This window comes from Chironomus tepperi, unplaced genomic scaffold (assembly GCF_022539635.2).
Source record: "Chironomus tepperi strain 1889 unplaced genomic scaffold, CSIRO-AGI_Ctep_v1 contig_351, whole genome shotgun sequence".
Lineage (NCBI taxonomy): Eukaryota > Metazoa > Arthropoda > Insecta > Diptera > Chironomidae > Chironomus > Chironomus tepperi.
The window spans coordinates 276,499-300,017 of NW_027226473.1; the positions used below are offsets into that span (position 1 = coordinate 276,499).

Sequence of the window (23,519 nt, forward strand, 5' to 3'; positions counted from 1 at the left end):
CGGACGAACGAAGCGGAGCGAAGTGGAGTCCGTCATTACTGTGATCCCAATGATGGCGGATAGAAAAGTCAACGTTACAACAAATATTTTTTAGCGCATTTTTGAAATTATTTTCAAAAAGTAGCTTAATAAGACACAATGTATGTCTGTTCGGCTGACGTTAAAAACTTTTTATCTAGACATCGTAGAGAGCTCGGAATGGTTTTAAAAGATCAGTTCCATAAAGTTATTGCGGCCACGGTCATTTAAAAGTTTCAAATCTACGTATAAATACTATAATTAACAGTTTTTCATTTTCATATACAACAACAACAAAAACAATAACACGTTTTTTCATTGTTTTACAGTGTTTTTCAATGTTTGTCGATGTTTTTACAGTGTTTACTGAACAACGTTTGAATTTTTTTTGACCGTTATGAGGTTTGAATTATGAAAATCCGTTAAATGATGAAGTTCTTAAATTTGTGGAAGTTTTATATGGATCTTGTTTTTAAGATCTGGAAGTGAACTGGATCTTACTGGTTCTTGTTTTTGAGCTCAGAAGTGACTTGTTAATCAATTACTGATCGCTGGGACAAAAATGCGCTTAAGTCCCTCGATCAATAACACGAGGACTTTTGTAATTTTTTAAAAAGAAACTTGTTACAAATTTACATCAAAAATTTTTGATTTTAAAATATTTTTGACCGTTATTTTCAAGATAAATAAATTTGTGACGCAAATTCATTTCTTTTATGAATTTGACGAAAATGACGGCTTAATAAACAGTGTCTATTTCGATTGCAACTATTACAATTGGAAAAACAGCATTAATTTAATATTTTCATTTCATTAAAAAACGGTTTTTAAAAATTCAAATATTTTGTTCTATAAATTTAGTACTTGAGTTCTACGTTAGTTCTAAGCAGAGGGCGAAGCCGAGCTTAGCTCGCTATAGTCGGCTAAGATCAGCTAAAGACGGCTTTAGCCGGCTAAAAAATTTCGTGAATTTTCGTTAGCTGGCTTTAGCTGGCTAAACTCCTCTTTAGCCGGCTAAAAGCGTAGCTAAAGCCGGCTAAAAAGAGAATTTTTGTCTTGTGAAGTTTAATGAAATTTCATACAAAAATTTCAATTTTTTTCTTTTTAGCCGCATAAGTTCGAATCTCAAATTTTTTTTTTTCTCTTCTTTTTTGCACTAAAAAATTTAAATTTTTAATTTTTTGGTATTTAATAAGTAAATTTCAAGTATCTGAAAAGAATACTCATTCAAAATGGAAATAAATCCTTATGATTAGTTCACTAAAATTGAAGTTTAGCATTTTACATAGTAGTTCTTTATCTATAATTACAATTTCCTATATTTCTCAACATATCTTTTGGAGAAATTGAAAATTTACTGCCAAAAATATGAAATTTTAAACTTTTGGACATTAATTTAACTTTCCTAAAGGATTATGATATTAAAACATTATAATGAACTGATTAATTATGATTTATTTTAGTTTTGAATAAGTTTTTACTTCAGATACTTGAAATTTATGAATTAAATACTAAAAAATTATAATTTTTCATAAATTTAAACTTTTTAGCGTTAAAAAAGAACAAAAATAACAAATCTGAGTCTCGAACTTATGCAGCTAAAAAAGAAAAAGTTTGAATTTTTTTGTATGAAATTCACAAGGCAAAAATGCTCTTTTTAGCCGGCTATAGCTGCGGTTTTAGCCGGCTAATATGCGTTTAGCCAGCTATAGCCAGCTAAAAGAAAACAACGAAAACCGTTAGTCGGCTAAAGCCAGCTAAGGTTTAGCCGATTTTTAGCTGGCTATAGCGAGCTAAAAATGAGTCGGCTTCGCCCTCTGGTTCTAAGTATAAGGCCCTTAGTTCTAAGTATAAGGCCCTAAAATTTTCTCTCCGCCACCATTGGCTGTGATCTATACACAGTCGGACGAACGAACCGGAGCGAAGTGGAGTCCGACATTACTGTGATCTATACACAGTCGGACGAACGAACCGGAGCGAAGTGGAGTCCGACATTACTCTGACCTAATAATAGTCGGGCGAACGAAGCGAAGCGAAGTGGAGTCCGACACTACTGTGACCTAATAATAGTCGGACGAACGAAGCGAAGCGAAGTGGAGTCCGACATTACTGTGATCTATACACAGTCGGACGAACGAACCGGAGCGAAGTGGAGTCCGTCATTACTGTGATCTATACACAGTCGGACGAACGAAGCGAAGCGAAGTGGAGTCCGACATTACTGTGATCTATACACAGTCGGACGAACGAAGCGAAGCGAAGTGAACCGTCACCGAAGTATTTTAAGTATTTACGTAAACGAATTGAATACACATGGGTCGAAAAATCTATTACTTGATATGACTAAAAAGAATAAAATAAATTTATATAAAAAAAAAAACTTTTTTTAAAAAGTACACGCTTTTATTCAAGAGTGAACTAAAAAGAAGAAAATAATTTTTTTCCGGACACACAAATATAAAACAAAATTTTTAACTAAAAATAAAAGCGTGGGGCGCTCATAATAGACATAATGTTATACATTCTTAGGTACTTGTACATTCAAGCCCACTACTCAACAAGATATAACAAGCAGATTTACTCCAATAGATATTAATATGTAAATTGATAAGATTCTATTTTAGCACTAAAAAGAAAAGTTAAATTAGTGCATAAAGAGAATTAGGAAATTGTAGTCAAGCATCCCGAACAGACAAGATGCATGCTTATGAGTATGCTCATATAGTTGAGCATGTTCAATTACATTAATTGAGTATACATATAAGCACGCTCATGAAAATGAGAATATTCATTGTCTGCGCTGTCGACTACTGTAAATGGTAAACGCTGACATTTATACAATTTCAAGACTATGTCCAAGTAACTAAGAATGTATAACATTATGTCTATTATGAGCGCCCCACGCTTTTATTTTTAGTTAAAAATTTTGTTTTATATTTGTGTGTCCGGAAAAAAATTATTTTCTTCTTTTTAGTTCACTCTTGAATAAAAGCGTGTACTTTTTAAAAAAAGTTTTTTTTTTTATATAAATTTTTATTGTTTTTTGCTCAACATTTTGTTGTGGATCTGAATTCTTTTTGAGAATTGAAGGAATTAAAGCTTCTTTTGGCACATCTTGCTGCAAAAGATGAAGTTTTTATTCCGATTTTATTAATATTTATTCAATTTTCACTTGATTGCTATTAAAACTTCTTCTTGAGGATAAACATGTCTCAAATTAAATTAGAACATATGCTTTTATGTTGCACAGTCAATTTTCATTCTTGAGGTTGTTTGCCGTGATTTTATGGGTATAAAATGTGATGATTTTATGACTTGAGAATTTTGGTTAATATTGTTTTAAGAATTATTGGGGTGGCTTTTGGTGCTGCCTGATAATAATCTGAATTAGGTGGTAATGAAAATTTTGGAAGCTTTTTTGGGTTAAATTTGAATCAGCTCATGATTCCACACAGAATCTAACGTTAAACTGGCTTCTCACTAAGCTATCTGCAGACACATGCCGTAAAAATTATCAAAAATCCAGACTTAGACCTATGTAATTCTAGTATCAAGTTAGATTCGATGAAATCTAGCCTCAGGCTCAGGGACAATGCAACGGAAATTTGCAAGTGGAAGCCAACGATAAAACCAGCTCCAGACAACATCCATAGGTTGCCATGTATCACAATTGATCTGTACGGCCAGCGAAGTAACTAAGCAAGTAAGTAGACCTTCTAGAATCTTTGAACAATGTTAATTATGACTAAATTTGAATCATTTTTGGCAAACACGCAAGTCTGCATTGCCACGTATTTCAACAGTTCAAACTCATTAAACATACAGTTGCTAGCTAAAAACTCATAAGTTCCTTCAAAGCTCATTAAAAATGTCATGACATTTGCAAACATAAACTCAAAGTTTTCAACTTCAAATTTCCACAGAATTATGATTAAGTTCCAAAAAGACAATTCCAATTATACATTAAATGTCATCATTAATTAAGGCAAAAACTTCACATATGCTTAGTCTACAACCTCAGATTCTCAATATATGTGAAGCCGTCAAACTTTAAAAGCTTTATATCGTTTTATGAGACATAGCGGAATGGAACGGAAATTGTTGAATGCTGCACACATTTGAGTTGTTTATTTTCTATTACCACATTTTGCGTGCGATGGTAAAATTAACTTTTGCCATAAATTATGTTGAGTTTCTCAGTTTTTAAAAGGGTGAGGAGAGAAGTTAATGAAAATTGTTTCTTGAAGGCAAGCTTGAAGGCAGGCTTGAATGGAAATTTGAGATGAAAAATCAAATGTCAAAATTTTTTAATTGGTGACTTTTGATGGGTCCTAGACAAGGGAATTTGATACTTTATGCAATGTACCTGAAGGCCAAGCTTTGTGATCAAGGTTGCTGCCAAAACTGAGAGTTTCATCAAAACTCGGGCCTCAGGTCGGCATGACTCGAATTCAGTGCAGGATTCGGGAAAACAAATCCCCCAAATCGCTATGTCAGAGTCATTACGCTAGTGTTTTACATTTTAGATCAATTAATCAACTTGTGCTATTTGTAAAAGTCAATTAAATTGGTAAGAGGAAGCCAGCGATATTAAGCCAGGGAGGTCATAGATCACAATTGATCTGTACGACCTGCTGTGTCTTTTCTGTGTCTTTTAAATCATTATTAGACACAAAAAAGCAAATAATTTTCCACTTTCCTCATCATCATAAAGCTCTACATTCATAGAATTCCAATTAAATTCCAAATTCATCAAAAATTATGTCAACACCATTTTTTATTTCATGTCCAAAATTAAAAAGAACTTTTATTCTCGTCATTCACAAGCTAATCCAACACAAAGCTGAATAATTCATAAATTCCAAATTTACACAAACGCTTCTCCAAAGCAGTGGTGGGCAACCTGTGTGGCTTGGTACACAAAAAGTTTGGGAAGTGTCATGAACCGTATGTCATATGTGCGGGTCTTGTTGACACTAATTACTGTCTGCTAAAGACTATTTGAAAATGTCAAGAACTTTATGCTGTGTGCGGTTTGGTCGAGGTTAACCACTAAAGTGTGCCACAAAAAATTAAAGGTTGTCCACCACTGCCTCTAAAGACAGACGAGAAAAATAATGAAAAAAAAATTTCAAATATTTTTCACACATGCAAAGTTCTTTTTGTTCAGCTACAGCAAAGAATTTACAGCCGCACAGCAAACGTGATACGCGATACTGCATATAATGTGTATTCTCGGATATGAAAAAATTCGCTGATAAATGATTTATGAGCAAAAACTTGTAAGAATGCTGTGTATAAAAAAAATTATATGAAATCCAACCTTGGGGGAGCATTCAATCAACATATTAAATATCACCTGACTGTTTATATGCTGGAAAATTTTAATTTGCGGATTTTTTGTCAATATTTTTTATGTTTGGAATTCTGAGGAAGAAATTGTGATTTGAGAACAACGATTGATTTCTCATTGGAATAGGAAGTAAATGACGTTTTGAGATTTTTTCATAGGAATTTCCACCGCAATAACTGAAATGAAATAATTGAACTTTGAAATTGGTGAATTGATAACTGCTGTCCGCAATTTTGTGTTGTTTGTGTTTTGTGTCATTTCTAAAAATATGGGATGCAGTCAGTACTTTGATGAATGGTGATATTTCGTCAATGGCAGTGGTAGAGCGTCGGTTTTACTTGTCATTATACATATCGGATATCTCGACAAAGACAAAGACTCGAAATTGAGACAATCGAGGCACAACTCGGTTATGATCTCGTCTTGACAATCAATACCTTGTCAATATTTGTTATATGTCATATGCATGATCTGGGCTCAAACTAAATTAAGTTTTGACAGTTGATACTTTTGCTAGATAAACAAGAATATAAAAGCATCTAATGACTACATTTTAATATCTTTCGAACATAAATCGCAGCTTCAGGTGACTCCTGTTTGAGGTCATGGATCACAACTGATCTGTACGGCCAGCGAAGTAAGTAAGTATGTCAGGTCTTAATGAATTTTACTCTGCATCATACAGAGACTGGAAATAGCTCTTAATTTTCATAAATTAGGAATTTCAAAAGTGCAGGCCTGCAATTTTAGGCGCACTTCGCTAAAAGTCCGTTTTTTATTCAGGCATACAGATTCTTGGCAATTGCTACAACATGCTAAATTGGAAGTCTAATGCCCGAGCGACACAACACAGTTTCTACGTCGAAATAACGTGTAGGTACCCTTAAGGTAGTGATTTTCAAGTTCGGATGACATACCTGAGACTTACTTCCTTACCTCAATGGCCGTACAGATCAAGTGTGATCCATGGCCTTATTCAGTCGGTTCCTGAAGCTGGCTCTATCTGAGACTTTGATGCAAAATATCAGTGAGTAGTTGAATATAATTTGCAAAACACTGCCTTAGGAACACTCAACGGCTGTTCAGGTTCATTTTTACTACAAAATATCAGATATCCCGTAGTATGTGACAAGAGATGAGCAGCATATAAAATGCATCGCATTACTAATTGCTCAGATAAGTAGATATGAATCCTTTAAATGTCATTGTTAAATTGCATCAACAAATGACATTGTTGGACAACTTCCTGAATGCAGAGTTGTAAAACAGGCACGTGTGACAGGCAAAAACCTTACAAATTCTTGATAATTTATATGGTTTTGTAAGAAAAAACTTACAAATTATCAAGAAATTGTACGGTTTTTGACTGTCGCTGGTGCCTGTTATGCAACTCTGCCTGAATACATCTCTACATCCATGACAATTTTTAATTCCATTTCAAATTTGCCACGCTTATTCTAATTAGGAACAGAACATGAAATGCTAATTAATATATGAAATATTCTGAACGGAACTAATTAACGTAAAACAATAAAATGACCAAGACAACTGACCTGCCAAAGCATCAAAGCATAAAGGCACATCCACCTACTCACTGAATCGAAACATAAAAATCACAAAGAAAAATATAACAGTAATTATGAGCAAATATACATGCAGACACAAAAAAAAAATCTAGAGGACTTAATTTTCTTTGAAATTTTATGAAATGAAATTGCGATCTGAGGCTCAAAAGACTCTTCATTAATCCTCACAAACATAAAATCTGTCATGACCACAAACTGCAATGTTTTTCATTCGCGAATGGATGAATGGAAAGTTCTTGTTCATAACGTCCCTTTTTTAATGCTCATTTTAATGACTGAGGCTTATTAATGTTGATGAGAAAACTTTTGTTTCAGTTTTTAAGTTGTCATAATTTGTGGATTGTTGCTGTGAGTTTGGTGGTTTTAGAGATGATAATGGGAGCTTTTGAGCGGTTTAGTCGAGTAAGTTGATAATTTTGTGACAATCTGTTAAATTGTGGGTAGGTTAAGGTTAAGACTCTTAATAATTTGCCGAATTGGAATTGTCGAATCCTTAAGCTCTTAACTGACATAATGGAACGTCCTGCCCAAGGCATTGACTCTCAAAGGTATTTCATCCAATATAAAGATAAACTTTCATTCGGAACAATAGAATTTTTTATCCGGATGAAATTCAGTTTCAATTCCTTGGTTCAACCAGGAATACGCACAGCATTATGATAAATTGTAGCCAAACTGACGCTCAACTTGGGAATGATGACCAGTCTACTCATAAGCACAACTTTAAAGACGCTTGGCTTAGAAAGAACTCATAGAACGTCAGCTAACTTGCTAGGGCATCGCTTTATTGCCGTGCTGATTTTAAGACTTGAGAGTTGTCCTGACAGTTACTTAACAGCTGAATTCGATATCCATTTTAATGATGCAACTGAAATTTGCCGCATCAGGATAGGACTTTTCGGAATAATAATTAATTTTGAAAGATACACATCAGTTCAATGATGCGGAACTGATCAAAACTGATAAAAATTATCAAAACATGATTAAAGCAGTTCCGTACCTTTGTCTTAGTTTCAAAATAATTCATATCTACCAAAAAACTGCAACAAATTTCCCTAAACAACAACTTAAATTCTGGAAAGTACAACTTGCTTGCTAAGGAACCGCCACGTTGTCATATTAATAGTAAGGCACAAAGCAGACCTGCCGACACATTGAGGATTGAGTCGAAAATGCTAATAAACTCAATCCAGATTCAATGCTTTCCCCACAAAACTAACCTGAAGCCAAATTAATAATCCAAAGAGGATCAAAGCACACCAGAATGTACAACACGAATTGCTCAAAACAGACTCAAAATCCCTTAAAGCCAAAAATAATTGTTTAAATGAACAAAAAAAATTGTGTTGATGTAAACATAAAGTCATTTATTACGAGCCATTAGAGAGCAAAACTATTCTTGTCAACCCACTTGGACGATAAGAAACACTTTTCATCATCCTTCAATTAAACCCCGTCGGAAAAAAATATACAGCAATAGCAACAGCAGAAGAAATTTCTCTTCTTTTTCTATTTCATTGCTCCAAATTGAGTTTTATAATTTAAAGCAGATATGTTTGATGGATTGATTGGATGATGTTCGGTCGGAATGTCGCAGTGTTGAAAGATTGAGGATGGAATGAATGGAAGGATTATGGAATGTTGGAGATTGGAGAAGGAATGTTAAGCAAATGAATTGAAAATTGGGAGAATTGAGAGCAACAGGCTTAGAAAACTGCTTGGAAAGTGGAACTTGTGATGATTCTTCAAGTTCATAGCTAATCCAACATCCGGGACCAGAACGATTTGACTCTGGGATGATGCTGCAATGCAAATTCAAACTGAATCCAACAGCATGTCAGAGTCAAGTCAGTGTGTTGGCGGATTTCAGAACGTTTATTCGATTTGTGTCTGAACGTGTGACTTTGGTGTGACTCTGACATGACGCCTAAGTCATTTTGAATCATATCAGAGTCATGCCAGTCTTATGCTGGTTTTCGGAACTCTGATACGGTGCCGAACTCAGTTTGAATCATGTCAGAGTCACGTTGGTCTGATGCCGGATTTCGGGCCGATTGACCGACTCATACTAATCAGGCTACCTCTATACCAACGGACATCCACAAAAGCAATGCGCCTTAATCCCCATCATCCCAACAAAATCCCAAACTTCCATTAAAACAAGAACAAAAAAAAGTGTCATTCAAACTTTAATGATGCTGTTAATGCAAACAACTAGGTCCGCATAACTTTTTAATTAAATCTTGATTCATTGAATTGTAAAAAAGAAAGAAATTACAAATTTGTGATAGAAGGGATTAAAACAATTATATCCGCGTGCTAATAGTTTTTTCTTCTATTTGAATATAATTTTCTGTGTTTCGTAAAACTTTTCCGTGTTCATGTAAAGTAGTTGATGAATAGGAGGGAAAATAAAAGAAGTTAGTGTATTTGGATTGAAAACAAAGTTGGAAGTGATTATAGAATAATTGAGTTTGAGTATTGAAGTAATAGAATATTGTACAGGTATGAATGGCTGGAAGGAGGTGCATATTATTGAGAATTTAATCATTTCTATTTGTGGAAGTTTAAAGAAGAGAATTTAAAGTTTTCGATGATAATTAACTCTTGTAAGCTTCGTATGGATTCTTTCGAGGAAGACTTTGCCTATTTTGTGTTACTCAGATCCATAATTAATTTTAATTGGCTCGAAATTTCTTAAAAATAATAAATTTATTTCCAAAAATCTTAATTTTTTGAATTTCTTGGATTTGACGAGCTTTCTAGACTGAATCCGAAACCGGGACAAAAAACGACACTTAGACTAAGACCAAGATTGAGAAGCACATGACTACAAGAGTGTTACAAAGTCTCGTCTTGACAAATCTCGAGACCCAAAATCTCCAAGACTTTCCAGTTTTGTTCTAGAGAGCACCTGAGCCATTAGTTCCATAACATAAAAAATGAATATTTCAATATGTACATTAATCTCATATAGACTAGAAGTATGAATATACTCACAAAATTGAGGATTTACAATTATATTGATTGATTTTACTTATTGGGATGATCATTTAAGAGAGTATACTCATTGTCTGTTAGGAAACTCGTATGTACAAAAATGTCATTGTTAGAACGGAAGCACACAAGTTTGTTTTACCTTCCTTGGTTGAAATCCGCAAAGGGAAAGGTGAAATGAAACTGTAAAAGCTACTTGACTCGGAACAGCAAGGAAAGAATGTTATATTGGTGTGCTTACAAATAAATTGTACAAACTAGGTGACTGAACCAGAAAGTTATTATTTGTAACATATGAGCATATGCATCACTGAACCTGTTAAGGTAGGCTGGTATGTTGGTATACAATTAATATGTCCACTAGGTACCGTAAAAGACTATTTTAACAGATGCTCGTTAGTTAGATCTAAATTCCACATAGAAACATAGTTACACAAGTACAAGTATAATCCGGATGACTGGATGTACCACAAGACAAAAATCAAACAGCACAAGAAACACCAAAAAAGAAAAGGATCCAAAAGGATGTTGAATCACAAAAAAGAAAGAAACTTTTTAAATTGCTCCGAATTAAATGAAGTTTGAATAAGTAATGCGGTATGAAATGGAAATGCAAATATGTAGGAACAAGATGTAAAAAATTATTTTTATCTATTCAGATTATTGACTTACATGACTTTATATTTCTTATTTTTTCACTTCTGAATGATTAGATCGTCAGAAACTTTATTTAACTTCACCAAATTTGATTTTCTAAACTTTTTTTTTTCTTATATATTTTTTAAGGATTCTTCACACACACGCGAGGCGCTTTACTCAATCATAAAAAACTTTTTATTTTATTTTTTGTGCCTTTTCCAAAAAAATTAGATTTTTTTTGTGTCCTTTCTTAACTTTTTTTATATATTTTTTTTTGTGGCTTATCAGTCAAAAAAGTTTGTTTTTTTTTTTCGTTCCTGATTCAGTTAAATTTTGAAAAATAAACAGGATAAAGGAACGGAAGAAATTAAAAAAGTCACTTGAATTTTAAATTTTTTTTGACACTAGCTTAATTGTCTTTATTTTTTAAATAATTTGTTCACTTATGGTTCACCGCTTATATTCAACAAGTGCTATCACCACGATGTTCATTGAAGAATGGTGCTCGCTTATGCTTAACATCCTTTTTTATATTGCTCTTGATTCACTTTTTTTCATTCGTTGCGCAACGATTTTAACGATAGACGAAAATGTGTATGGACTTCGTGATACGAATGCTTATTGCGTCCTTAATCTGATCGCGATGATGCCGAACAAGCTGTTGAATCAACTTTGATGTCTTTTGATGGAAAATCCGACCAATTTTCCAGTTTTTCACGACTTTTTTATCATTTTCATTCAAAAGTTTCAATTTAAATCCTCAAATTTATCCTTCCACAATCCCTAACGTATTTGAAAAATTCAAATATTCAAATTTCTATTCCAATGTTTCACTGGAATGTAAATCCTTCCAAAGGATAACAAAGCAAAAAACATTGGGCATTTTCCAATAAGAGTTTTCACATGCTGTTGTGAAATTCAGAAATTATTGCGCGACTGACACAAAATAAGATTTCTTTACACACGAGAATGCATGAGTCATGTAGAATGACTATTATTAGAATGTAGAATAATAACAAAAATATTTTGAACGAAAATTGAGGGAAACAATGATTTGAATTAACAATAATATTGGATGTTGTTTGCATAGTTTAATGAATTTAATGAAGTAGGGTTGGATGTGCTGCTTATGATTTACTTTCTTGACTGACCGTTCAGATCATGCTTGATTCTTCCCTTTTTGATTTATTACCACTTCCTTTGCTGGGGCGCACGAAAGCCAATTGCCGCGCGTAGGGATTGTCTGAATTCAGTTCTCTCAATGGAAATCTTCTATTAGTTCGGGATACTAGTCACTCTCTTTTTCAACAGATCCGATCCAGGAATTCTTCGGTCTTCCTCGTGATCTCTAGATGGAAACAGTATGGAAGTATATGATCTAGCTTTCTTAGCATTTAGTCGATTTCAGATGCATAATTCATGGTATTCTAGTCAAAACTCAGTAAATGTGCAAATTTAAATGTACTATGACTCTAACAATATCAGTATATATTGAAGTATAGTGTACGCGGCAGCCTGGCGGGCAGCTTAGCTAGAAACCTTCAATATCCGCTTGGTAGAGGCTTCCAAAAGGCTAATAAGTGAATTTCATTGCTCAGATATGGAGATGCAGACAAAAATGTTTCAAAGTAAGGGTTTCTCAACTTTTCAGGGCATGTTTTTCGTTTTTGCTTCCATAAAACCTGGCAAATTGAAGCAATTCTTCGAGTTGAACCCCAAAAACCCCTCCCAAGCTAAGCCCTTGCTAGAACATAACTCTTGGTACTAATTGAACTAACGTTTGAATGTCATTTTGCCTATAGTTCAACATATTTATGCTGATCTATTCTTATTTAAGTTGCTATTCTAGAAAAATCCAAAAGAAGATTCTCTCATTCCAGGGACAGCTAAGGAAGGGGGATTTGAGGGTTCAAAACCGGGAATTTGGCTTTAACTTGATTGGTTTTTGAGAGAAATTTGTTAAAATTGTGAAAAAATCTAAAAAAATCATCAAAACGAAATATGCCTATGTCTCAATTCCGTTATTAGCAATGCATGCCTACATCTAATTCAAATCTTCCATCTCTTTCCAATTCTGAACGTTACAACAGTTTTAATTTTTACACAAACAGCTAAAAAAGACGAGAGAAAAACAATGAAAAAATCAAAATAAAAAGTATTTTTTGTGACATTTCACGTCGAATCTCCTTTGTTGAAAGACTAGAAAGTGTGGAAGTGAAAAACAATATTTTTAATAACATGTGATTAAGTGTATTGGAGATAACGAGCTATATAGCAAATAGAGAATAGCGGTCAGGGCTGAAAATATTGTGAAATCTCTCACATCTCACTGCCTTATCTGGTCTCATTGACCTTTAAGTGACGAGAAAGAAAGAAAAATAAATGCACAAAAATTGTCGCAATGTCGTGGATTGAATGGACAGATAATAAATTTCGTGGACTGGACCTTACTCAACTTAAAGTTGATCAAGCCTACCTTAACATCAGTAATCAACAGTCGAAAAAATACTTTTTGTACTCGTTGTCGGAACAATGCATAAAATGTCCATTTCGATTTCTTAAAGCAATCAGACCGGAAAATGATACATTAGTGAAATTAAATGTCGATAAAGGTTTTGAGTTGCGGTTATTTTGGAAAGATCATGGACAGTATGTTGATCCAAAACTTGTCAATGATGATTTGTTTTGGAGTGATCAGCCTGATTTTGGGGAGTTTGGTGTTTATGACTTGTTAATTAAGAAGACTGGACCGGCGATGCTTGAGACGGCTAAGGAACCTGTGAATACTCTGACTTGTAAGTTGTTATTGACAAATTTACAAAATTTTGTAAAAGTTTCTAATTTAACGGACTTTTAAAATTTGAAAAATCAACCAAATTTTGTGTCTTGGCTGAAAACAATTTTGAATTTTACAAACTTGCTAAATATTTGAATTTTACAAAACCGTTAAAAATTTGATTTTTACAAATTTGTTAGTAATTTTGAATTTTACAATAACGTCAAAAATTTTTAATTTTGCAAAATCTTTAAAAAACTTGAAAACTACAAAACCGTTAAAAATTTGAATTATAAAAATCCAAAAAAAAATTTGAATTTTACTAATCCGTTAAGTTTGAATTTTACAATATCATTCAAAATTTGAATATTACAAAACCGTTAAAATTTTTGAATTTGACAAACTCGTTAAATTTTGAATTTTTCAAAACCGTAAAAATTGGTCAATTTACAAAATTTTGAATGTTTTCTCAAATTTATCGATCTTTTAAGATTCAAATTTCAATTTTACCGGCTTCTTTGAATTCAAAATATCAAAATACAAGAATTTAAATCCAAAACATCCGTTAAATTACTAAATTACCCCCTTCATGACTTACTAATTTAATTTAATTTCCATAATTTCCAGCTATTCTCTTCATATCAATTTTCCTCATATCTTTCTACTGGATATGCAAGTTCATCAACATCTTTTTCATATCACGACCACGCAACGCACAAGAAGCAACAGAAAATCCAATCCAAGAGTCAACATCCGATAATGAACTTGATACATCAAAAGCCAAGAAGAGACTCAAAAGTTTGGACATTTTTCGCGGTGTCGCAATTGTGCTGATGATATTTGTCAATAGCGGTGGCGGTCACTATTGGTGGATTGAGCATGCAGTATGGAATGGATTACATTTCGCTGACTTAGTATTCCCATGGTTTCTATTTATTATGGGTGTATGCATTCCATTGAGTATTAAATCACAAGTTAATCGACAGGTTGCCGTAAAAAGCATCGTCAAGAAAATTATTAAGGTACGGATCAGCAATTAATCAATAATTTACTATTATTCACATGACATTATCCTTGTAGCGGTCGATTACTTTATTCTTCTTGGGTCTATGCCTCAATACACTTTGGGGTGCAACGTTCCAAAACATTCGAATTTTTGGAGTCCTTCAGAGATTTGGGGTCGCTTACCTTGTCGTCAGTCTGATTCATCTGACATTTATGAACAATTCCGTCAATGCTGAAACAAGATTTCAGCAACTGTTTTACGATGTCCGAATGATTTGGAGACAATGGCTGGTGATTCTGTCGTTTATTGCTGTATATTTGATCTTCATTTTTGGAGTTAATGCACCAAATTGTGATCGTGGATATAATGGACCTGGTGGCATTCATGAATACATGAGTCATAAGAACTGCACAGGTGGAATTGCTGGATACATTGACAGAACTATTTTAGGTGTAAATCACTTGTATCAACGTGCCAAAATTCGATCCGTTTATGATGCACTTCCATTTGATCCGGAAGGACTTTTTGGATGTATTATGACTTGTGTCCAGGTCTTTTTGGGTGTTCAATGTGGTGTGACGCTGGTTGTGTACCCAACAGCAAAGGAGAGACTGAGACGATGGATTTTGTGGGGATTGGCATTGCTGGCACTGACCTGTATCCTCACATTATTCTCAGTAAATGATGGCTTCATACCAATCAACAAGAACTTGTGGTCATTGTCATTTGTGAGCGTGACATCATCTCTAGCATTCCTGTTGCTCAGCCTAATTTACTTCCTCGTCGACGTTAAAAATATCGGTGATGATTTTTGGACAATTTTCTTATATCCAGGAATGAATGCAATTGTCCTCTATGTCGGTCATTCAGTCTTCCATAGTATGTGGCCATTCCATTGGTCTCTGGATGTTATGAACACACATTTTGTACTCCTTTTGGAAAATCTATATACAGTGATAATTTGGATCTTAATCTCACACTGGATGTACCACAAAAAGATTTTTATTAACGTTTAACCCAGTTTAATTATTTTTATTTTGATTCTTTTATGCTTTAAAGCTATAAAATAACAATTTTTTACAATTTGAGAATCTAAGAAAATGGCAGTGAAGATTTTGTTTGTTTACAAGGAAATGAGGGGAGTAAAACTACGTATTTGATAATTTTTGATGGTTGATTTTCCCCTTTGAATGTTTACATTTTAATTTAATTATTAGTTACTTGTAGAGCTTGAATTCGGCTGGAATTTTGTATGGAAATCCAGACAAATTTCAAGTCGAGTTCAAGCTCAAGTTACCAGTTATTTAACCATTGATTCTAACCAATTAAGCTTATTTGCTTTAACTTTAACAACATTTTTGTTAACATTCTATTGATTTTAATAAATAAGTTCATTTTAATGATAAATTTTGATATTTTAAAGTTTGTTTACACTTTTTTCAATGGTTGCTTGGTCTAGTCATGGTGAATCACTAGTTATTTGCAGAATATTGAACAATTTCAGGGACTTGTGCTTACTATGATAAATTTTTTTAGTGAATTTTGTGAAAACAACCAAAGTTGCCAATTGGATGAGACTTGGTTCTTAGTATACTGCTGCCTAGTCGCTCTGATGGCAATCTTTTAGTAAGTACGGATCAATATTACACATTCATCTTATTCATATCCATTTCAGCTTGTTGAACTAGTCATTTCCAGTTAGATTTACAATTTAAAGTCATCCTCTACATTCACTGTCCTTCACTCTAGCTTCACTTCCTTCTATTCTCCAATTCCAGTCATTTCCAGTTAGATTCACAACTCAAAGTCATTCTCTCTATCCAGAGTCCTTCACTCTAACTCCTCTTCCTCATATTCTTCAATTCCAGTTATTTCCAATTAGATTCACAGCTTCAACTCATCCTCTGCATCCTGTGTCCTTCCTTATAGCTCCTCATCCTCATTTACTCACTTCCAAATCAACAAAAAACCATAACAATAAACATTAAAACTTCTTTTGTCAAAAGCCTTGATTAAATTCATCCCAATTTGTCTGCGTTTGACTATCAAACTTTTCAAAATCATAAAGATCAGCAAATGTAGTCTGCGTGTAGTTGTTATTGAATAAATTTTCACTAAAATCTGTCTGTGTTTCAGCTGAATAAAATTCCATTTTGACATCATTGTCAAATAATGTCACAGAATCCTCCTCAAATCCACCAGTAGACATCCAGTTGACATTTGTTGTCTTATTGTGACTAGAAGTTGATGACAAACTGTTGGAATTGTCTTCCTTCATAAAATCATCAGTTGATGTTGATGAATTTTTTATTAATTTTGTTGATGATGAGGATGATGAGGAAGTTGCTGGCTGATTTGTGTAAATATTGTCAGTTAATGTTGATTTTGACTCGGATGTGACAATCTTCGTCTGACTAGATTCTTTGGTTGGTGATGTTTGTGAGGAGATTGTTGATGTAGCTGTGGACACAGTTTTCTTAGCTGGAGATTCTTCCGGCTTCTTCTTTTTATTGTCCAAATGGTTCTTCCTCCTCCGATGAGTCAATAAAGCCTCAGCCGAACTGTATTTGGATTTACAAAAATTACATTCAAATGTCTTTCCACAATTTTTTAAATGCAAATTCCTCAATATTTCAGTAGAAAATCTTTTATCACAGTTTACATTTGTACAGCTTATTTTCTCACTGTTATGGACTTTATAAAAATGCTGAATCAAGTGCTTACGAGATGAAAAATATTCATTAGCAACAAATCGTCGACATGAAGTGATTGGACAGCTGTATTGATAGACAATTCTTGATGACTTTCCACTTTCGTCATAGTGTAAGTTAATGTGCTTCTTAAGATTCTGTTCATTATTGAAAATTTTATTACAATTCAACTCATTGCACATATATTCCTTATTTTCAATATTATCCGGTGATATTTGTATGATTATATGAAAATCCATAGCTTACTGGATTGACTAATTCACTATTTACATAATTTAATTCTTTATTTACAAAAATTCCAATTGTTTTCAAAACAATGAACCGATTCAAAAATTACGTACGTAAAAATTACGTGACTACGTTAAGCAAAATTAACACGGATTGTATGCAATGCAATGCGTATTTTTTTGACGTAAACGTTTTCGCCATTAAAACCGTACAAACCGATTCGAAAAAAAAGCGTAATTTTGACAAAACTCTCACATAAAAAAATTAATTTTTCCATTTTCTTGGAAATTTTGTGTTGCAGAAAAAATTTAACAGACTCTAAATGCAAAAATTCATCACTTGTGCATGTGCAGGCCATTTAAAACACTAGTTTAAGTGACTTTTTTGCAAAAAATTCATTCGGCCCCGCGAAAAAATATAAAAATATTCCAATCCAATTGATGACTCAATAAAAATATAAAAAAATTCATGAGCTATAATGTCGTCGACGGAACCTGAAACGACAAGTAGTAGCAGTACAAGTGATGATAATAAAAATGGAAGTATAAATAGTTTAATGAATGGTAAAAATCGTAATAGTGGCAAAAAATCGCCAATAAAGCAACAAAATGCAACATCCCAACAGCAACAGCAACAACAACAGAATCCAAACAGATGCACTTGGTGTGCTGAGACAAAAACACCGCTTAAATATGTCCTACCGACACAAAATGGTAAAAAAGAATTTTGCAGTGAGACATGTATTGCGGAATTTCGTAAAGCATATAGTAAGGGTGCATGTAAGGAATGTGATAATGCGATAAGAGGTAGTGGACCAAATCGTGACTTTTGCTCAACATATTGTCTCAATAAGAATAATAAAAAGAAAGGTATAACAGCTAGTAATCAGTCACAGACACAAGCACCATCGACATCACAAAATAAATTACTAAACAATAACAATAATAATCTTGAGAATAACAATAGTAAGCAACAGAAGAGTAGTTCTGTTGAGACAAACAATAACAATAATAACACGATAAAGGAACATTATGCAGTAACAAAAATTAGTCCAATGTTTCAATATGAGGCGTTTCACGTGTTCGATTGGAATGAATATTTAAAGGTAAGCAGTTTGTACTGTACATGCACTCAACTTTCTAATTTTTAATTGCTCCTCATTTTAGGAAACTGGATCAGTACCTGCACCATCCGAATGCTTCAAGCAAGCCTTTGCACCACCGAAAAATGATTTTAAAATAGGAATGAAATTGGAAGCTGTAGATCCACGTAATGTTAATTCAATATGTATTGCGACAGTCGTTGGTGTATTAGGATCACGACTACGACTAAGGTTGGATGGTAGTGATAATAAGAATGACTTTTGGCGACTTGTTGACTCGAGTGAAATTAAACCGGTCGGCGATTGTGAGAGGAATAAAGGAATGTTACAACCACCGTTAGGCTTTCGTATGAATGCAAGCAGTTGGCCATCATTTCTATCAAAAACTCTCTATGGTGCTGAAATGGCACCGGGTGAAATATTTCAACCAGAGCCAAAAACACCTAAACGTAATTTATTTAAAGTTGGCCATAAGCTTGAAGCCGTAGATAAAAAGAATCCACAATTAATATGCTGTGCAACAGTTGCTGCTGTGAAAGATAATGAAATTCATGTCACATTTGATGGATGGCGTGGTGCATTTGATTATTGGTGTTGTTATGATTCACGTGACATCTTTCCAGTTGGATGGTGTGCAAAAAGTTGTCATCCAATGCAACCGCCTGGACATAAAGGACGTTTTGACTCAACATCAAGTCGACAGCGTCATGCTCGAGTCAATTACACACTAGCGCAAGATAAAGAACTGAAAGAAGCAACACCAGTAACTGCACATTTTCATACACAATGTAAAGCTGGACCATTTATAAATCCTCTTAAACTTCCCGTCATCCTTACTGGACCATCACATCAATCTCTAGCTAAGCTTTGTATACAGGAAATATTATCAGCATGTCGAGACACAAGTCAACTGTCGCCCGTCTTATTTAATATGGACGGTGAGGTTCACATTGTGACAGCATCAAGTAAGAACTTTACAGTTAAGATTCCAATGTTTACGAAAGAGAAAGGCAATGAGGAGATGAAAAATTTCCTTGAATCACTATTAACAGCATGTCATTCATGCAAGAACTTAATCACATTATCACTCGAGCCTGAACAATGCGAGAAATGTAGCGAAAAAGTAGAAACAAGCACATCATCATCAAATGTCACAACAACATCATCATCAACAACATCAACATCTCATCATCATACAATGTCATCGACGCCGCCAAAACGGCAGTCAAAAGGAACTGACTCACCGATTCCTAAACGAAAGAAATTAGTTTTTAATGAATCTGAACCATCAACGCCTGCAACAACAACTTCAAGCAATACACCTACAACAACTGTAACGACAACATCGACAACAACGTCGGCAACATCAAATGTAAAGGAATCAAAGCCGATTGTATCGCCAGCTGTAACAAATGTACAAGAGACAAAAATAAAGGAGGAACGAGTGACACCGGAACTTCCGACATTTCCTGAGCCTGAGACACCGCAATCAGCTGAAATGCGTGGTGGACGATCGTCGGATATCCGAAGTTCATCGGAAATTGAAATTGACAAGAGTACAGACTGTCCGTCGAGCAGTGCATCAAGCCCGGGCCCGACAATTCCTAGCGGTAATATTAATGACTGGAAGATTGAGGATGTTATACAGTATATCTCAACTGCTGATAGTTCACTAGCTGTACATGCTGATTTATTTAGGAGACATGTGAGTATAGAGATTGTTCTTGTTTTGTGGTTGGATGGGGATTTGGGGATTGGGATGGGGTGGGGTTGGCCGCAAAAATTAGGAATATTAGTTTTGAACTTTATGTCATTCACTTGATGTTTAATTTAAGTGGCATTGCCAAGTATCACAATACAGTCACCAGATGGGGTTGGCCATAAAAATAGGGAATTTTTTGTCGAATTTTATGTAAAATGCTTAATGCCAATTTTAAAATGACTTTTTCGAGCGGCATAATATAGTGTCTTGGGTTGGCCAAAAAAATCAGGAATTTAGGTTCGGAATTTCATTCATGTCATTTGTTTGATGGCAAATTTGAATGACATTCCCAAGTAGCACAATACAGTCACTAGGTAGGGTTGGCCATAGAAATCGGGAATTTATGTTTAAAATTTTGTCATTTGCCTAATGTCAGATTAAAGTGGCATTGCCAAGTGGCACAATACGTGACTTGGGTTGGCCGCAAAAATCGAGAATTTTGATTATGAATTTTATGTCATTTGCCTAATTTGTGGCACAACAGTCACTAAGACATCGCAACGTTGCTCTGTTGATGTCCTGATGTCAACATCACGTTGAGTTGTCCTAATGACTGTCTGGGGCCTTTTTAATGGCAATCAAATGAGATTTATTGCGGAATGTTGCAAGGGACTCATTTTGTTACATGCTTAAATCAAGCTTGAGTGTTAAATTGGTATGGGAATTACATAATTTACAAAAAAACTGCCCATATCAGCAACTTCCCCATACATAACTTTTCAAATACTCTTCCATAAACTAAACTCAATATTAATCTTATCAATTATTTTCCAGGAAATCGACGGAAAAGCATTGCTGCTTCTTAATTCAGAGATGATGATGAAATACATGGACATAAAATTAGGACCTGCACTGAAAATATGTAATTTAGTTGAAAAAGTAAATAGTAAATCGAATAGACATCGACACATGAGTCATTGAATCAAGCATAGTGAAACTCTCGACATCCCAACATTAAAAAAATTCGTAAAGGAACCTTTAAATTTAAAGCATTTTCTAAATTATTGTAAAAAGTGAATCAATTCTTATTTTGTCTCATAATATTAAGGAACAAATTGTTGATTTTTTTTGTCTCATTTTAAAATATTTAAAAAAAAAGAGATGCTTTTTGTCTATGATGAAGTCATTTTGTCGGATGATGTAGATGCACACAGAATAGAATGTAAAACTCTTTTTTTATTTTCATAGCGTACAACAGAAGTAGCAATAATTATTCAGTTTTTTTTTTCAACTACACACAAAATATTCTAATTAATTGTTAACAAATTTTTGTGGTTTGCCAATGGACAACGACTTGGGGATGCTTCATGGGTTTGAAATTTTAATGATTTTTTGTTGAGGATTTATTGCGTATTTATTAATGTGTTTGGGTCAGATGAGTTTTAGGAAAAATTTAAAATTGTTTTTTTGGGGTCGTTTAACAATGACGTCTGTAGAATCTGGTCATCTAGGTCAGTGGTGCGCAAGCTTTAATAGTACATATTACAAAATAATAAATCTCAACCAAAACTGAATTCGGCTTACGGATCATGCCATTTTCAAGAATTTTCAGAGGCAAATAGGCTGGCCACCACTGACTGCAACTGTTTCCATTAGGGCTACTTAAAATTATGATGCATACTACTGTGTTTCTCAAACTATGCTTCGTGGTATACCAAATGTACACTAGATAAATATTCTTAACAGGCAAAGCTTTTATGGTACAGAATACTACTACGGTCCCTAAAAGCGGTCACTTTGCTTGTTAGGATATGTGACGCACTTGAAGTGGTTTTAGATGCACTAGGGTGACACGCTATACGGTTCATGACATTTCTAAGAATTTTTGGATACACAATGATAAGTGGTCAGGTTGACCACTGTACTAGAGGCATTATGTATATAACTTAGGAATAATAAATAATTCTAAATGAAGAGCATACTACAGATAGTGCCATGATAGAAGGGAATCAGAGTTAGAGTTAGTTGTAGACAAAAGATAGGAAATGCTTAGCTTGGGATGTTGCCAGAGAGGGGTATTTGTGGTTGAAACCCTTCTCTACAAAAAGTTTGTTAAATTTATTAGGATTATTTGATGAAAATAGAAAATCATAAACTAGAAAGGTCTAAAAAGCCGAAGATCTGTAGTAACGTCCAGTCTCTCCTAAACAGTCTTTCGGGTCTTGTCCAATCCATTATGGGTTTAATTCGGAACATTAGGATTGTATACAGAACGTCAAGGCAAGTTAGTCAGAAATCCAAAGCATCTTCTGGGCTTCTTCATTGTATACTTTGCGGGGACAGCCTGAATAGTTTGTGAAAGAAGGCAATCAACATTGGTCATCGAGGAGGTCATGCATATCATTAAACCTATCTATCAGACTGTCAACTAAGCTCCCAATAGACGTCATTTTCAAACAACCCCTATACACAAAAAATGTACAGGAATTATTCATCAATTGACCCACATCGTGTGTATATCTTTGTATATTTTTGAACTTTTTTTGTTTCGGTAACTAATACAAAAGCTCACGAAACAAGAATAATGAAAAAAAAAAATCTATATCACATTAAACTCAGGAGGTAAAAATTGTTCGAACAACGAACCCCAGTCAACATCTCCCATTGGCATACCATACCTTACAAAATATATAAAAAAAAAAATATTTAAATACTTTTTGCAATAGAAAAAAAGAACAGAAAAAAATGATGAAAATTACCCACATTACATAAAAATGCTATTAAAATATATATCAATGTAATTAATTCAAAAAGCCAGAACAAAATAGTAAGGGTTGCACAGTGCCTGCCCACAGTACATTTTCTAGCCATCAGCACAGAAATAGAAGAGAAAATAAAACTTTTACTTCACAATTTTCATCATTTTTTTTTTATTATTAATTCATAACAACCGGACTTGAAGCAATTATGATGATGGACGATAGCTTTCAATTTTTTGGTGTGCTGAGCTTGTGTCGGAAAGCATGCAGATGGCTCATAAATTGTACAATTCTTTATCTTTTTCAACAATTATTTTTTTGTTTTTGTCGATGGGGATGGAACTCTGTTGGTTATTTGATATAGTCACTTTTTTGGTGAATTTTGAGTTTAATTATGATGGAAATTAGAGGTCAATCAAGTGCCCCAATTTCTCCAGTAATGGAATGGTATTTAGCTTGAACCATGCTACTTGAAGTTCACTACTTGACGTATACTACTTGAAGAAAACTACTTGAAGTATACTACTTGACTTATACTACTTGAAGCATCCTACTTGATGTTCACTACTTGAAGCTTGCTACTTGAAGTTCACTACTTGAAGCTTGCTACTTGAAGCATGCTACTTGAAGTTTACTACTTGA

General features: G+C 33.9%; 4 protein-coding genes across 4 annotated transcripts in view; 2 read left to right on the forward strand and 2 right to left on the reverse strand.

Moving 5' to 3' along the window:
* Window positions 1–11,078, reverse strand: part of Dh44 (diuretic hormone 44) — a 48,187-nt gene extending 37,109 nt beyond the window's left edge. Inside the window, exon 1 of the mRNA XM_070645172.1 lies at window positions 10,627–11,078. The gene's annotated coding sequence lies outside the window, so the exon portion shown is untranslated. The remainder of the gene's footprint in view (window positions 1–10,626) is intronic.
* Window positions 11,079–12,708: 1,630 nt separating this feature from the next.
* Window positions 12,709–15,782, forward strand: Hgsnat (Heparan-alpha-glucosaminide N-acetyltransferase). The gene is made up of 3 exons (XM_070645161.1): window positions 12,709–13,388; window positions 13,997–14,391; window positions 14,450–15,782. Exons 1-3 carry the CDS (start codon window positions 12,995–12,997, stop codon window positions 15,389–15,391), a joined length of 1,731 nt encoding a protein of 576 aa, XP_070501262.1. The 5' UTR covers window positions 12,709–12,994; the 3' UTR covers window positions 15,392–15,782.
* Window positions 15,381–17,396, reverse strand: LOC139094188 (ATM interactor-like). The gene has a single exon (XM_070645162.1). It carries the CDS (start codon window positions 17,323–17,325, stop codon window positions 16,375–16,377), a length of 951 nt encoding a protein of 316 aa, XP_070501263.1. The 5' UTR covers window positions 17,326–17,396; the 3' UTR covers window positions 15,381–16,374.
* Window positions 17,397–17,534: 138 nt separating this feature from the next.
* Window positions 17,535–23,037, forward strand: Scm (Polycomb protein Scm). The gene is made up of 3 exons (XM_070645180.1): window positions 17,535–18,419; window positions 18,481–20,121; window positions 20,953–23,037. The coding sequence occupies exons 1-3, from the start codon at window positions 17,793–17,795 to the stop codon at window positions 21,097–21,099; spliced, it is 2,415 nt and encodes an 804-aa protein (XP_070501281.1). The 5' UTR covers window positions 17,535–17,792; the 3' UTR covers window positions 21,100–23,037.
* The last annotated feature ends 482 nt before the right edge of the window (window positions 23,038–23,519 follow it).